General features: G+C 41.1%; 3 protein-coding genes across 4 annotated transcripts; 2 read left to right on the top strand and 1 right to left on the bottom strand.

The window, feature by feature from the left end:
• The first annotated feature begins 105 nt into the window (after positions 1-105).
• Positions 106-3,575, top strand: LOC6570835 (DNA repair protein complementing XP-C cells homolog). Its single transcript, XM_032742266.2, has 3 exons — positions 106-348; positions 406-1,238; positions 3,093-3,575. The coding sequence occupies exons 1-3, from the start codon at positions 149-151 to the stop codon at positions 3,305-3,307; spliced, it is 1,248 nt and encodes a 415-aa protein (XP_032598157.2). The 5' UTR covers positions 106-148; the 3' UTR covers positions 3,308-3,575.
• Positions 3,576-3,822: 247 nt separating this feature from the next.
• LOC6560736 lies at positions 3,823-8,775 on the bottom strand. The gene is made up of 3 exons (XM_001986578.2): positions 8,622-8,775; positions 7,186-8,490; positions 3,823-6,476 (listed from the first exon to the last, which is right to left on the bottom strand). Exons 1-3 carry the CDS (start codon positions 8,664-8,666, stop codon positions 4,416-4,418), a joined length of 3,411 nt encoding a protein of 1,136 aa, XP_001986614.1. The 5' UTR covers positions 8,667-8,775; the 3' UTR covers positions 3,823-4,415.
• Positions 8,776-8,896: 121 nt separating this feature from the next.
• On the top strand, positions 8,897-10,868 carry LOC6560935 (ADP-ribosylation factor 6). Of its 2 annotated transcripts, none has more exons than XM_001986577.2 (5): positions 8,897-9,116; positions 9,819-9,932; positions 9,997-10,152; positions 10,217-10,363; positions 10,430-10,868. In XM_001986577.2, exons 2-5 carry the CDS (start codon positions 9,851-9,853, stop codon positions 10,570-10,572), a joined length of 528 nt encoding a protein of 175 aa, XP_001986613.1. In that variant the 5' UTR covers positions 8,897-9,116; positions 9,819-9,850; the 3' UTR covers positions 10,573-10,868. The 2 variants fall into 2 exon arrangements, with proteins under 2 accessions (XP_001986613.1, XP_032590047.1); XM_032734156.2 differs by having other exon boundaries at positions 8,946-9,044.
• The last annotated feature ends 2,314 nt before the right edge of the window (positions 10,869-13,182 follow it).

Below are 13,182 nucleotides of genomic sequence, written 5' to 3'. Positions count from 1 at the left end.
TAGGGGTGGTTTTTCTACGGAATGCGAATAAAATCGTTTGTATCGACCTACCTCCACAGTGTGTGCTGTGCGATTGCCAAAGTTGCTACCACAGTCATAAGAAACACAACCTGATTCAAACCCTTAGAGCAACAAGCACCCACACAAAATGTCCGACGAAGAAGAAGAGTCCTTGTCCGAGGGCTTTTCGGCCAGTGAAGAGGACGAATGGAAGCCCGGTAAAGATGTGCGCGGTGGCGAATCTTCGGATGACGATGACAGCGAATTCGAGGAGCTGCCAGGAGGAGCTGCAGCCGTAGCAGCAGGCGCCAGTGGTCGCTCTCCGGCGTGTGCTACTAAAAAAAAGAGGCATGCAAGCGAATCAATTCAAAATCTCAATTATTCCTAATTAAATATTTTGTATAGGGAACAAAAGCAGCCGAGTGGAATTAAAGGCGCCTCCGTGAAGAAACACAAACCTAGCGGGCAATCGCTGCGCTCCAAGCTGTTCAATAAGTATCGGCCGCCACCGAAAACGTTTCCCGCATCGCCCACACAGAACTCACCATCGGCGTCTGGCTCTGCCAGCCGTTTACCGGCCTCAAAAAACGCCAAAACGCCCAATGAAAGCAACAACGCGGACTCCAGCAGCGAATCGAGTGTTGATGACTATTTGGTCAATCCAGCTGAAATCGATCTGCGCTCCAGTTTCTTTACGGCAACCAAGGAGAAATCGCCAGCGCCACAATTCGATTGCAATGCAGGCATTACAAATCTGTCCAATTCTGGTTCCGGTTCCGAGGACAACAACGAAAGCAGCCTCGAGGACAATGCCAGCAACAATAAGGCATTCGATTTTCGTGGGTTGCTCGAGAATGCTAACAGCCTGGAACGGACAAGGGAAGCTCTGCTCAGCAAGCGTACCGCTATGGCCACGCCCCCGGGCAGCCAGGCGAGGCGCAACAGCAACGCTGCCGCAATGGATGTCAACGCACTGCTTGCATTGGGCGAAAACCAAAACTACGCAAATGAGCCAATCGAACAACGAGCGAAGGTCATAACGGAGCGTCGACGTTCTGGAGCACCTGCAGCAGCAGCAAAGGCAACTGCAGCAGAGCAGCAGCCGCCGCCATTAGATGCTCCGTCGCGATTGAGCAAAACCAAATCCACGCGCATTAAGCGGCACACAAAAACGCGTCCAGCGTCCACTGTGGTCACAGCTGGCGATACGGACGACTCCGACTTTGAGGAAGTTGCAGGTAGGAAACGAAAGTAGAAAATGTTGAGGATAATTATTAGTAGTGGATGAAGCACTAAAAGGGCTTATCAAGTTGGTTGTGGCGTCGCATACTTGTTGTTTGTTGATATTAATATTGATATTGATATGGATGTTGATCTTTGATGGTAGTTAGAAAATTCTATAAATTCTGGTATCTGATTTAAAACAAAAAACAAGCTTCCAAATTGCTCCGTATGAGACTGCGTAGTTTTGTGTTTTAAATAACAAACTAAATATCTGAAAGAGCTGAGAACACCTAATACGAAACATAAATAAATAAACATACTAAATACTATATCTGCTATATAACCTAACCTAACTTTATATTACTGTTAAGCTACCTTCGCACAGTTTGCATTGCTTTTGTCAAATTTTACTTTAGCCGGCATTCGAAAAAACATTCCTAGGGAATTCGTAAGTAATGCAAACTGTGTGTAAGTGGGTCTTATAGTCTATTAGACTGAATTATAGCATACAAGCAGCTGTGTAGAAAAATCCTTAGAAGGCTTCAGCTGACACGCCTTAAGCTAGTCTTTTTCAACACTAAACTACAGATATCTAAATATATTTAGATACAGTGGTCGCTTAGAATTTCTCGAAGTCGAATTTTCTATTAAAAAACATAATAATTTACTGACTGTAATTATCGTATTTTAAATTGAAATTAAATTATATTAAAAATCTGAAAAGGTTCTCAAAAATTATATACTTAAAATATATAGAATAATTATTTGGATTTTTGAAGTTGAGTGATGTACCACTGTACTTAAATATTTTTTAGCTACTCAAAATCAAATGCACGAAAATGATTTTTTAAGCGAGATTTTCAACTATCGTTTTACCAAACAGCTCTGAAAATGCTCAGAATTAAAATAAATAGAACTATCCAAACTTTTTAAATGTATTTTGCAAATAGCATAAACAAAATATCACTAAATAGATGTTTGAGTGTTACTAAATGGTAAAAAGTTTTGAAGAATTCTGTATGTGGTTTAAGTGCTTGCACATTATAATGATCTTATACAGAAGAACACACAAGTTTTATTTGCAAAAGACACAAGATCGAATCAATAAGATTTAAGTAAGAATCAGAAAGTTGTATATACTTCACCATTTTAACCAAAAACAAACAAAAAACAAGAATCAATATGTTTTATATGTGTTCGTAGTATTTCGAGTTGCATTTATTTTATTGCTTTACTGTCTTTCGAATTAGATTATTTGCCAATAACCAGGGACCGTAAATACCAATAGATTCCTATTTATATTGCCATTTTACTAATTTACTAAAAATCTACATTAGAATCGATACGGTCCCTGCAAAAAACAAGACTTAGAAATCAAAAGTGAAATGCAGGTTTTAAAATTATTACACATAACAGATAGATACACTTATGTACTTACTTTATGGCAATTTCAAGTGTTTCAACAAGAAATTCAAAGCAAAATAAAACATTAAAAAACTTGCTATCAAATTAGAACTGATGTTAAACGAATTTACTTTAGTAAAATTGTATTCATTTCACAAAATACAACAAAAGTGAGATTAAACAAAAATAATAAAAATAAATATTTGTAATAAATACTAAATAAATGCATAATTTTAGCGCAATTTAGTGAATGTTAAATGTATTTAATTCAACAATTGAAATTTAAAATGCACTTCAAATGAAATAAATAAATGCAAAGTGTTTCAAAATAAATTCAACTAAGTAGAAATAACTCAATCTCATTACCTGCCTGCCCGCCCGTCCACTTATATAAGACCCAGACTGTAACAGTTGCTGCTTGACACTTCCCCCACTTTCTCTCTCCATCCACTTCCATTTTGCAGACGCTCAGCTAAGCAGCGATCCAGATGATGCGACTCCAAACGTCTCCGGTGATCTTGAGATCCACGTGGGCCAGCATGAGCTGGAGCTGGCGCTAAAGCGTCGCCTGAATCGCGACATCAAGGATCGCCAGCTGCTGATGCACAAGGTCAGCCTGATGTGCTTAATTGCACGCAGCATCAAGTATAATCGTCTGCTGGCGGCAACTCAGAAGTAGCAGCGAAGCCCAGCAGTCCTAGGCTTAAGCAAAAGTTGAAAGAGGACTGCAGCAGCAGCAGCAGTAGCATTTAAACCAAGGCTAAGCCGCAGCTTTCTCGGCTCAAAGGCGCCGTAAACAAACCAGAAATGGATGAGGTAAAAAAACCAAGGCTGCAGCTGCAAGCCCAAAATCTCGCCCACATTTCTGAAGCAGGCGGAACTCGTGCGAGAGCTTCGCACGGGCCATCAAAAGACCAAAGCGCTGGCTGAGTATCATCTGTATAGATATATTTTTGTATTTTATGTATTAATTGTATCAATGTTTCAATAAACGCGCATAGCGCAAACTTGCTTAGGCCTCTCAGAATTCATTCAGAGTATTGGATCGATCTAAAAAAAAACTAGCAAAAACTACGTTGATCTATGCTTTCAAATTGAAAGTTACTCCAACCTAAATCACTTACTAATTTATTATTATGTCAGCAGTTAAAAAAAAATTATGAATATCATAAGGAAAACATTGTTTAAATCTTCTTTTTTGTTTTGGAATGCATTTATTTAGCGATCGTTTAAAGATTAGATTTCTGTTTACTTTACACAAGTACATAAAAGACATAAATTTAAAAAATGTTAAATGATTTCTTTAAAGTAAAATAAAGTCCAATTCTGCTTGAATTGGAACAAGATTTAGGTTTTGACACAATAATACGGCAAAGGTAACAATTATGCGTAGTTGCAGTTATTAAGTACGTGGTTTCTTGAGAGTAAAATTGTAGGCGCTTAAAATTGCAGAATGCTGAACTGAATAGATCGGGGTAAAATATAATCACTAATTCCATTTGGCCCGTTTGGTCTTCGTGTTAGTTGCCATTTAAATTAAATTTTAAAAACTAAAAACTTTGGTTACACAAATTCACGCAGGCAAAATGCATTTTCTTGGGTGCATTTTGAGCAACTTGCAGCTCAACTTAGCTTCACAAGACCTTTAACAAGGAAGTTTAGCTTTTTATACTAAAGCTGTCAACTGAATGTAAATCGCAGCCGTGCAGTCGTCTCTCGAACAATCCATAAAGCAAGTTTTGTCCCATTTATAATTCAGTTCTCTTGTCAGCTTAGCTCAGTCCAACTTATGCTATATTTGTGGCTTCAGTGCTGCTTGTGGCAATTGGTGTGCTGCTTGTGGCAACTGCTGTGCTGCTTGTGGCAGCTGCGGTGCTGTTGTGCGGCTGCTTGCGGTGCGCCTGCAAATACTCAAAGTACATGCGCCTGGCCTGGTTGAGCACCCGGGTGACATCGTGCTTTCGCACCATCTTGTCAAAGTGCATCGCAATCTCGTTGTAGTCCATCGCCGCCTTGATAATGGTATTTCGATGCTGCAGCAGCAGCGTCAGGCAGAGAAACATAAGAAAAGCATTGCCGCCACCAAATTCACTAGGCGGCGGCAGTGCAGCAGCCGTGCTGTTCAGGCCGTTCAAGGGATTCGTGGAGAGACGCTGTGGCGAGCGCGAATATGCGCTTTCATCGTCAGCATTCGTTGCTATTTCCACGAGCGTTGGCGCCTCCACGCGATTCGGTTCCGTTGAAATGGGCATTATGACCTCAGGCAGACTGCTGCTGTTGCGCATGCTGCCGCTTCCAGCATCCAGCAGGCGGGTGTCATCGATAAAGGGATTCAACGATTGCATCTCGGCTGGTTGCACGCTATTGCTCTTGGTGGCAGCCATTCGTTGACGTCGGCGCATGTGCAGCTCGCTGACATCGGGACAGGAGATGATCTCATTTTCCTTCAGATCATCGACCATATCTAGCGTGTCCTTGTCGAGTTTCTCGTACTCAATATCATCATCGTTTGCAGCAGTAGCAGGTGCAGCAGAACCGGCGGCTGCAGCTGTTTGCTTTTCCGTAAAGGGCAGACCAAACACCTGCCTATCCAGATTCTCCGATTCGAGTCGCAGCTCGCGCGTTATGGCATTTGTCATGGGATAGTACTCCTGATCGGGATCCTGATCGGTTGTGCTACCATCTGGCAGCTGCTGCTCGTGCTCTTGCTCCATTTGTTTCTGTGGCTGTTCTGGCGACACTGCATTAAGATCCAATTGTAAACTGTAGCTGCTTAGCTCCTGCGCCTGTTGTATGGCTGTGGCCGCTGTGGAGGCACTCCAGCTGGTCTCCGGTATTGAAGAGGAGTCGGATTCATCCAGTGAGCTGCCCAGCTGACCGCTCTTAATCAGCTGTACAACTGGCTTGATGACTTGCGACTGCTGCTGCTGCTGCGGCTTCTCATTGAGCTGCAGCTGATTGGACAGACGATCCGAAATGCGATTCTTGTTGATCGCTGCAAAGTTGAGGAACTCGTTAAAGTTCTTCACCAGTTTGGGTGGCGTCTTGTTCTCAGCATCATCGACGCCACCATCGAATGAGATGCCCATGCGACTGCTGGCCGCGATTTTCTCCTTGAGATCCTTGAAATGGCCACCGCTACTGCTGCTGACGCGTTTGACGCTCTCGCTGACGGTGCTGGCATTGGATGCCAATTGCTTGGCAATCATATTGCTTACATTGAGAATGTTCTTCTGCTTCAGCTTGGCCAGATTCTGTGCGACATTGATCTCCTTGTCTTCGCCCATGTTGGAAGATGATGAGCTGCCCAGAAAACATCGTGCTGGCGCGTTTACATTATTGTTATTGTTGTTGATCGGCTGCTGTGCATCCTCCTTAAATGGATTCGTTTCATGAAATTGTGGCGGAGATGACGAAATTTGTTCCTTTCGATCAAAGACATCGTCATCAGTATCCTCACTGGCCGACAACTCCTGCACCGACTTAGTACTGTTCTCTATTACACCACCCTCGATGAGCGCCAACATTTTGGACTCGTCCAAACTCTGATGGGCCTTGGACGAAACCCTCCTTTGACGACGCGCCGCATGCCTTGACATATTGTCATCCAGACTGTGATTCAGACGCTTTGAGTTGTCCAGCGCATGACTGCTGGCGGCGCCCACTGAGGAGCTCAGCGAGCTAAGCGATGCCGACGAGCTCTGGCGACGCAGCGCACAGACTTTGGTGTAGGGATTTTCACGCGGCTTTGTCAGCAGATACGATGGACTCGTCGGTGTGGCGCTGTATGATGTGGAAAACGTGCTGGCACTGTTCGGCGCCGATGTCTCCGTTAAGGGCACGAATTCCTGAAATAATCAAAATTGGGAAACAAAAAAGATTAGGTACTTTTCAAACTGAGAAACTTAATTACCCCCGAGAATATTGAGCAGTGATGAATTATATTGCTGATTGACACAAGTTACAAAACTGAGCTAAACGATAAGCATTGATAATATTTTGATAAGTATCAGTAAATAAACTATGCTCTTGGAACAAGTACATTTTCCCACAAAAAAAAAAACAGATGTTAATGACTCCGATTAAATATGGATTCCCACATTTGATATTCATTCTGTCATTTGGCATATAAACAGTTTTCCCCATATACAAACAGCTAGCCATGACTTAAATTTCATTAGATTCACAATCATACCTTATAAAATTAACTTCAAAAGCGACTTGTGCTAAGCGAATTGTTCTTACAGCGGGTGCGAATGGTAACGACTTTTAAGGTATGAACAAACTGACTTATTTGTAGTTAAATGTGGTTAATTATTATGCTAGAAAAATATGCGATTGTCAAACAAAAAATATAAATCATTCCTAATTATTAGTAACAGTAGTTTTCTCACTGTAGTAGGCAAATTATACTTATAGCATTTCGCAACTGAATGCTATTAATATTAACTTAAACTTGAACAAGACAGACGTGTACAAATAATTTAGTAAATTTAATATTAGAAAAATAATCCGTGGATTGAGTGTGCATACAAATCTTAAGCATTGATTACAAACCTTTTCGTAGAGAGATAACTCTTTGGAGCCATTATTGTTGTAGCACAATGAGCTCCACTGCACCTCCAGCATGCGTAGCGCATCCTCGAAGGGGAACTCACGCTTCAGTTCGAGCAGTAGCCAGCGATAGCAGAAGAGCAAATCATCCGCCTGCTGTGACTTGAGATACTCCCAGAACTCAGGATCGTAGAAACTCAGTGCTTCGGTGAGATGGGCAAACTTCTGAGTCATCGCAATGCCATCGAGCATGAAATTGCCTCGCACACGCGCCATTATGGCACAGAAGCATATGTAGGCTTGCGCCTCGTCATTCATGGTGACGAGAAGCGGTGAGGCGATGTCCGACATACCCTGGCAATAGCTGACCACGGGATGATTTAGCGCATATGTGGTCAGTATATTGAAGAGCGAGGCAATGTTCTGATTGTCATCGCTGCCCGCATAGAACGGGTGCAGTCGATCCGTGCGTAACACATCCTTCTTCACCATGCTCGTCACATAGGCCAGCTCGCCGGCGGAACAGCCATGTTGCACGGCCGACTTCCAGGTGTCGCGCAACTTATAGTACTGCTCGGATTTGCGACGCATAAACTCCATGCGCTGATGCCCATCCATGGTCAGGCCATGCAGGCCGCTTGGATAGACATTTAGCAAGTGCTTCCATACGACGCGCCGTAAACCGGGCTCAATGCCGCCCAAAAAGATAATTTTTCGCAATTCATCCCTGCGTTGGATTTGGCCCAAAGCATCGAGATATAATCGAAATTCGCTATCGCACATGGGCGGACGTGGCGGTAGATTGGCCATATGCTCGTCAGACAAATTGAAGGCCTTCTGCACAATCGAAAATGTCTTTTCCATCTGGTTCATTATCAAGCCTGGAAGCTTCGTCTGCATATGCTGAACATATTTCTGCGATACACCCAATGATTGCAATGGAGAAACACTTGTCGAGAACGTGGCCGTACTGCTTACATTGTTGGCTCGGCTCGTCGTCGTGGATTCAGTTTCGCATTCGCGAACAACGGTGAAGGGTTTGACATCGATTTGTAGCATTAGGCATGGTTCCGATGCTGTCTGTATGGATATATTGTGTATGCGAAGGAATGCAGCTTCCAGATCCCAGTCGGAGAGCACAGCCAAATATATTTCATTGCCAGCTGGATCGAAGGCCTTGTATTTAATTGAAAAATCCGATTTAATGTCAAAGGCTTTCGCTAGCAGCGAATAGAGCACCTCCAGTGTGGTTATTTGGGGATCCACGGAGAATTTGCGCCACTCGTGCTGCCTGCTTGCCTCACATTTCTGTTGATTTGTGGGAGAGAGAGTTGTGGGGTGTAAAAGGTGAGAACGAGCAGAGCAATTTTGAGAAAATTTGTTTTCTTTGTAGTCTCGCTGGTGTGGGAGGAAAGCGATACAAGAAAATGAGAACTTACCTTGACTTTGACGCGTACCGCCTCTCTGGGATAAATGCCGGCCATGATTTATTGTATTTTGCACTTCTATTACTAACATAATTCCATTATTTGTGTTTTATTATTATGTGTTCCATTGGGCAAGCGAGCAACGCTCTTTGTAGTTACGCCATCTATTGGCTGCAGTGCTGCTAAGCATGTGATATATATATATATTTGCCAACACTGACAAATGTGCTGCCACATTGATATGTGCCAGTGTGTACCTATTTGGCGGACGTGCGTGTGTGGGGTAACACTGCAAACAAGAAAACATCAGCGCATACAAATATGAGAACATTAGTGCAAAATTTGTTGTTGTTATAGTTTATTTTCGTTAATAGTTTTGTTTTATCGCAAATGCATTGCATGCACAAATTGAAAGCGACGTGTTAACGCTTAATGGTAAACAATCCAAGGCGCGCGCGTCGTTACGAAGCAGCGTAATCCCATCACCATTGTCGTCTAGAATTTTGGGTGTGTATGCATGTGTGTGTGTGAATCGGGCGTGTATGTGACGTGTTCGGCGAGCAAACGCTCATATCAGAAGCAGGCATCCCCACAAATCACATAAATGCCCCAAGGATCAGCAGGATGACGGCCAACTCAAAACTAGGCCGGCTATATCAGCTGCCTTATCAGCAAAGATCCAAAGAGATTACTCAATTGCAGGCCTTGTTGAGATAACTTTTGTTTAATTTATGATCGCTCGCTTATGAGCTGTATGCGTGCCCAATTGTACTTGAGTTTGTGTCTGTTGTGTGTGTGTGCCGAGTGTGCATATGCGTGCGAGTGTGTTTGTGTGTGTGTTGTGGCAGCGATAAATTCTCTCTGAACTTAACGCTGCTGTAGTCGTTAGTTGTTGTGCACACAACAATGTGTAAGTTGAATTATTATGCAAAATAATGCTCTTAACTTCCGTTGACGCATTATGCTTATACATATATATCTGTTGTGTGTACAATATCGAATACATATATATATATATATATATATATATTTGTGTGTGTGTGTGTGTGCGGGCCCAGTTGCGGCATGCTTATATCACACATACGATAACTCCTCCAACTGAGCAGTTTATTCATTAATACAATCATGACATTATCAAGAAATTCGCCAACGAGCGAGCTGACCGCATGACCTTAACTGCAATTTTTAAATATGTGTGTTTACTTGCAGTTTGGCCAGCGTTTAATGGATGACACATCATCATGGGAAAGCTATTATCAAAAATTTTCGGCAACAAAGAAATGCGAATTCTTATGCTCGGCTTGGACGCTGCTGGCAAAACAAGTGAGTTCAAAATTGAAATATTTGATGAATGGCTTATTAAATTAAAACTCAATCTCCTTTACAGCGATCCTCTATAAACTGAAACTGGGGCAATCAGTGACAACGATACCCACGGTGGGATTCAATGTGGAGACCGTCACGTACAAGAATGTTAAGTTCAATGTCTGGGATGTTGGAGGGCAGGACAAAATTCGACCGCTCTGGCGGCATTATTACACAGGTAAAGCTGAAGCAGAGCCCCAAACAATATACCAAACTATAAAACTTCATAATTTTCTTCACAGGCACGCAGGGTCTAATATTCGTTGTGGACTGTGCCGATCGAGATAGAATAGACGAAGCGCGCACTGAACTGCATAGGATAATTAATGATAGAGAGATGCGGGACGCCATTATACTGATATTTGCTAATAAACAGGATCTATCTTCAGGTACATTTTGCATTAGCCTATATTCGCCACGTTGTATATCACTATTTAAATGTATTTTAATTACAGCAATGAAACCCCATGAAATCCAGGAAAAACTAGGCTTAACTAGAATAAGAGATCGCAATTGGTATGTCCAGCCATCATGTGCCACAAGCGGCGATGGCCTTTACGAGGGCCTAACGTGGTTAACGTCGAACCATAAATTATGAGAATCATAATCAGAATACAACGTATTTCTATGTATGGCATGTATTATTCGAAGCGAAACAAAATTATTATATTTTTATTTATACACAAGTCCGCAGACGTATAGTGAATAACCCCAACAAAACAAACAACAATTGAGCAAAACAGAAATTAACAAAGTTGAAAATAGAATATATAGAGAAGTCGATATATATTACAATGCTGATGATATATATATATATATAAATATATATATATACATGTATACATAATTAATCAATCAATACTCTCACTAGTAAAAATACACAAAATAAACGAAGCAAAATCAATAAATAAACTAATTAATTATCTTAAAAGAAACAAAAAGCACAGTCAAAAAAAAAATAAAACAAAATAAAATAAAAGAATAATTAAAAAACAACAGCAAAACTAGTGTTAAGTAAGTTTTTCTTGTAAATTATAATGATGAGCCACGTAAGCAATTAAGTTGAATGCTTGTTTATTGCAACTGTTATTTGACTTGAAAACGAGAAAGTCGTAAATAAAATAAATAAATTGTAAATAAAAAATATTCAAATTAAAGCCCATATACAAATACAAATAATAACAAGGACAACAACTGAAATCAAACTACTCCGATATATAGAAAAAACCTATTGCTTTAGATTAAAAAATAGTCTTCAAAAATATAACGAATAGTATTTGTGCCTTCCCGAATTTGTGTCTCATGTTTAAGACATCTTTTGATTTTATTTTGCGTGGTTTTTGGGAATTCTCTAGATGTTGCTTGAACTTAAGTCGCACTCCTGTCATCATGTAACTAACCGCTCAAGTCAATTATATATACATATATGTTTACTGGATATATGATAAAAAGAATTCGTTGTGCTTTTGCAGCTCAAGATGGACCATCCACAATGCTTTCGCAACCCCTCAATTGAGTTGTCAATCAGTAACAGGAACGGTAACAGCTTGACTTCAACGGCAGTTTTTGGCTCCCTTCAATTGTTAATGAAAGTCGAAATGTAAATATGCCAAATTCATGACTGCAACCTATAAATGTGAGAAGCAAGGCCGAGTGCGGGATGCGATGCGCCAGAAACTAAGAACCGAATATTAATTGCTAAACGAGGCGTTTTAAATTGTTCTTTGTTTCGTAAACTGGTTTTGTGCGTCGGATGAGGTAGACACATGAATTTACCTGAAAACGGCACGTGTCATTGACTCCAGTTTGTATTTGTTTACAAATAAATAATGTGCTGTTTTGGGCATGATAACTCAACCAAATAATGTGCAGATTCGAATTACTTCAGCAGCAGATACTCTTCGAACATTCAATTATCTGCTCGATACTTGGAGCGAGCTATAAAAAAAAAAGAAGAGATGAACAGAAATCGTAGCGGAAAGCAGAACTTATTTGTTTATTTAATTTTACTTTTCAGTTCCAGGGAAAGAAAGAATTTATATTTCCATGAACTAAAATACCAACTAAAATTAAAGATTGAAATAAAAATATTGATTCTACTTATACTGTAATCTGCTGTAAAAATTTTCAAATATTATTTTCCTTAGAATTCTTGTGGTAAATATTTTCACATACGTATGAAAATTTGCGCAATAAAAAAACTCACTTAACTTCTGAAATGAATGTTATGGTGGAGACTTGCTATGCGAATTTTGATTGATTAAATAAAGTGCACTGCACTTGATGAAGCACAAAAAAAAGAGGCAACAGAATGAGAAAAAAAAAACACAACTCGTATTCACATCCATAGAATCTGTGTGTGTGTTCGTGTATGTGTGTGTGTGTGTCTGTATCCTGGCAGAGAAGAGATGTCGCCCGTTCAAATGTCAAGAACCAACCCCCAGACTATGTTTGTCTCGCTCGCACTGCGCCAGCTGTCTCGCTTGCGCATCAGTTGTGCTGTTGTTGTTGCTGGCGGGCATTTTTGATGCACGGATATTACAGGATAACGCTCTCGCTCGCTCCTCCTACAACGTGGGCGTGGCCAGCGCACAGCAAAGCGCTTTGACTTTTGCGTTTCTTTCACTTTTGTCCTGGCCATAAACTTCTGCCAGCCCCACCTGCCCCCATTCTCCCCTTCGCTCTCTCGCTCGCTCACTCTCTGTCTCTCTCTCTCTCTCTTTATATATATATATATATATATATATATATACAAATGTATATCTGTCTCTCTCCCCAGCAGCCGCCAAGGAAAGCGGGATGCTGGCAAGAATGAGCTTGGGTGGTCGGGTGTGGGGTAAGTGGGAGAGAGATGAGAGTGTAGGAGCTGGTAGGTGATTGTTGTACTCCGACATCTCATTTGTTACAAAGTTAATGTTGGCGTATTAAGCGCAGCAAAATCCTCAACAACAAAAGCGCCTCGACAAAAAAAAAAAGAGAATAAAAAACAAAAAAACGGGCACGTCAAGTGGATGTGGCCGGATGAACTTTTATCGATTATTGCATATTCCTGTCTATAAGGTGGCAGCTTGCTTTGAACATTAAATACACTGTTTGTTATTTTGCCTATTTAAAATAACGTTATCGAAGCAGAAGTAATAATGTCATGCAATCAGTAAAATTAAACGGAGTACACTTATATTGCTATGTTTATGCCATGAAATTCAAG

Source organism: Drosophila grimshawi, unplaced genomic scaffold (assembly GCF_018153295.1).
Source record: "Drosophila grimshawi isolate 15287-2541.00 unplaced genomic scaffold, ASM1815329v1 contig_1367, whole genome shotgun sequence".
NCBI classification, from domain to species: domain Eukaryota; kingdom Metazoa; phylum Arthropoda; class Insecta; order Diptera; family Drosophilidae; genus Drosophila; species Drosophila grimshawi.
The sequence above is the reverse complement of the archived record's forward strand: the minus strand, read 5'-3'. Positions and strand labels throughout refer to the sequence as shown.

Bases quoted from the DNA above. Each gene is read 5' to 3' on its own strand.
- LOC6560736 (XM_001986578.2), bottom strand. From the start codon at position 8,666: ATGGCCGGCATTTATCCCAGAGAGGCGGTACGCGTCAAAGTCAAG. The intron at 8,491-8,621 runs GTAAGTTCTCAT...ACAAATCAACAG, and splicing joins CGGTACGCGTCAAAGTCAAG to AAATGTGAGGCAAGCAGGCA. The intron at 6,477-7,185 runs GTTTGTAATCAA...TGATTATTTCAG, and splicing joins AGTTATCTCTCTACGAAAAG to GAATTCGTGCCCTTAACGGA.
- LOC6570835 (XM_032742266.2), top strand. From the start codon at position 149: ATGTCCGACGAAGAAGAAGAGTCCTTGTCCGAGGGCTTTTCGGCCAGT. The intron at 349-405 runs GCATGCAAGCGA...TATTTTGTATAG, and splicing joins TGTGCTACTAAAAAAAAGAG to GGAACAAAAGCAGCCGAGTG. The intron at 1,239-3,092 runs GTAGGAAACGAA...TCCATTTTGCAG, and splicing joins CGACTTTGAGGAAGTTGCAG to ACGCTCAGCTAAGCAGCGAT.
- LOC6560935 (XM_001986577.2), top strand. From the start codon at position 9,851: ATGGGAAAGCTATTATCAAAAATTTTCGGCAACAAAGAAATGCGAATT. The intron at 10,153-10,216 runs GTAAAGCTGAAG...TTTTCTTCACAG, and splicing joins CTGGCGGCATTATTACACAG to GCACGCAGGGTCTAATATTC. The intron at 10,364-10,429 runs GTACATTTTGCA...TTTTAATTACAG, and splicing joins TAAACAGGATCTATCTTCAG to CAATGAAACCCCATGAAATC.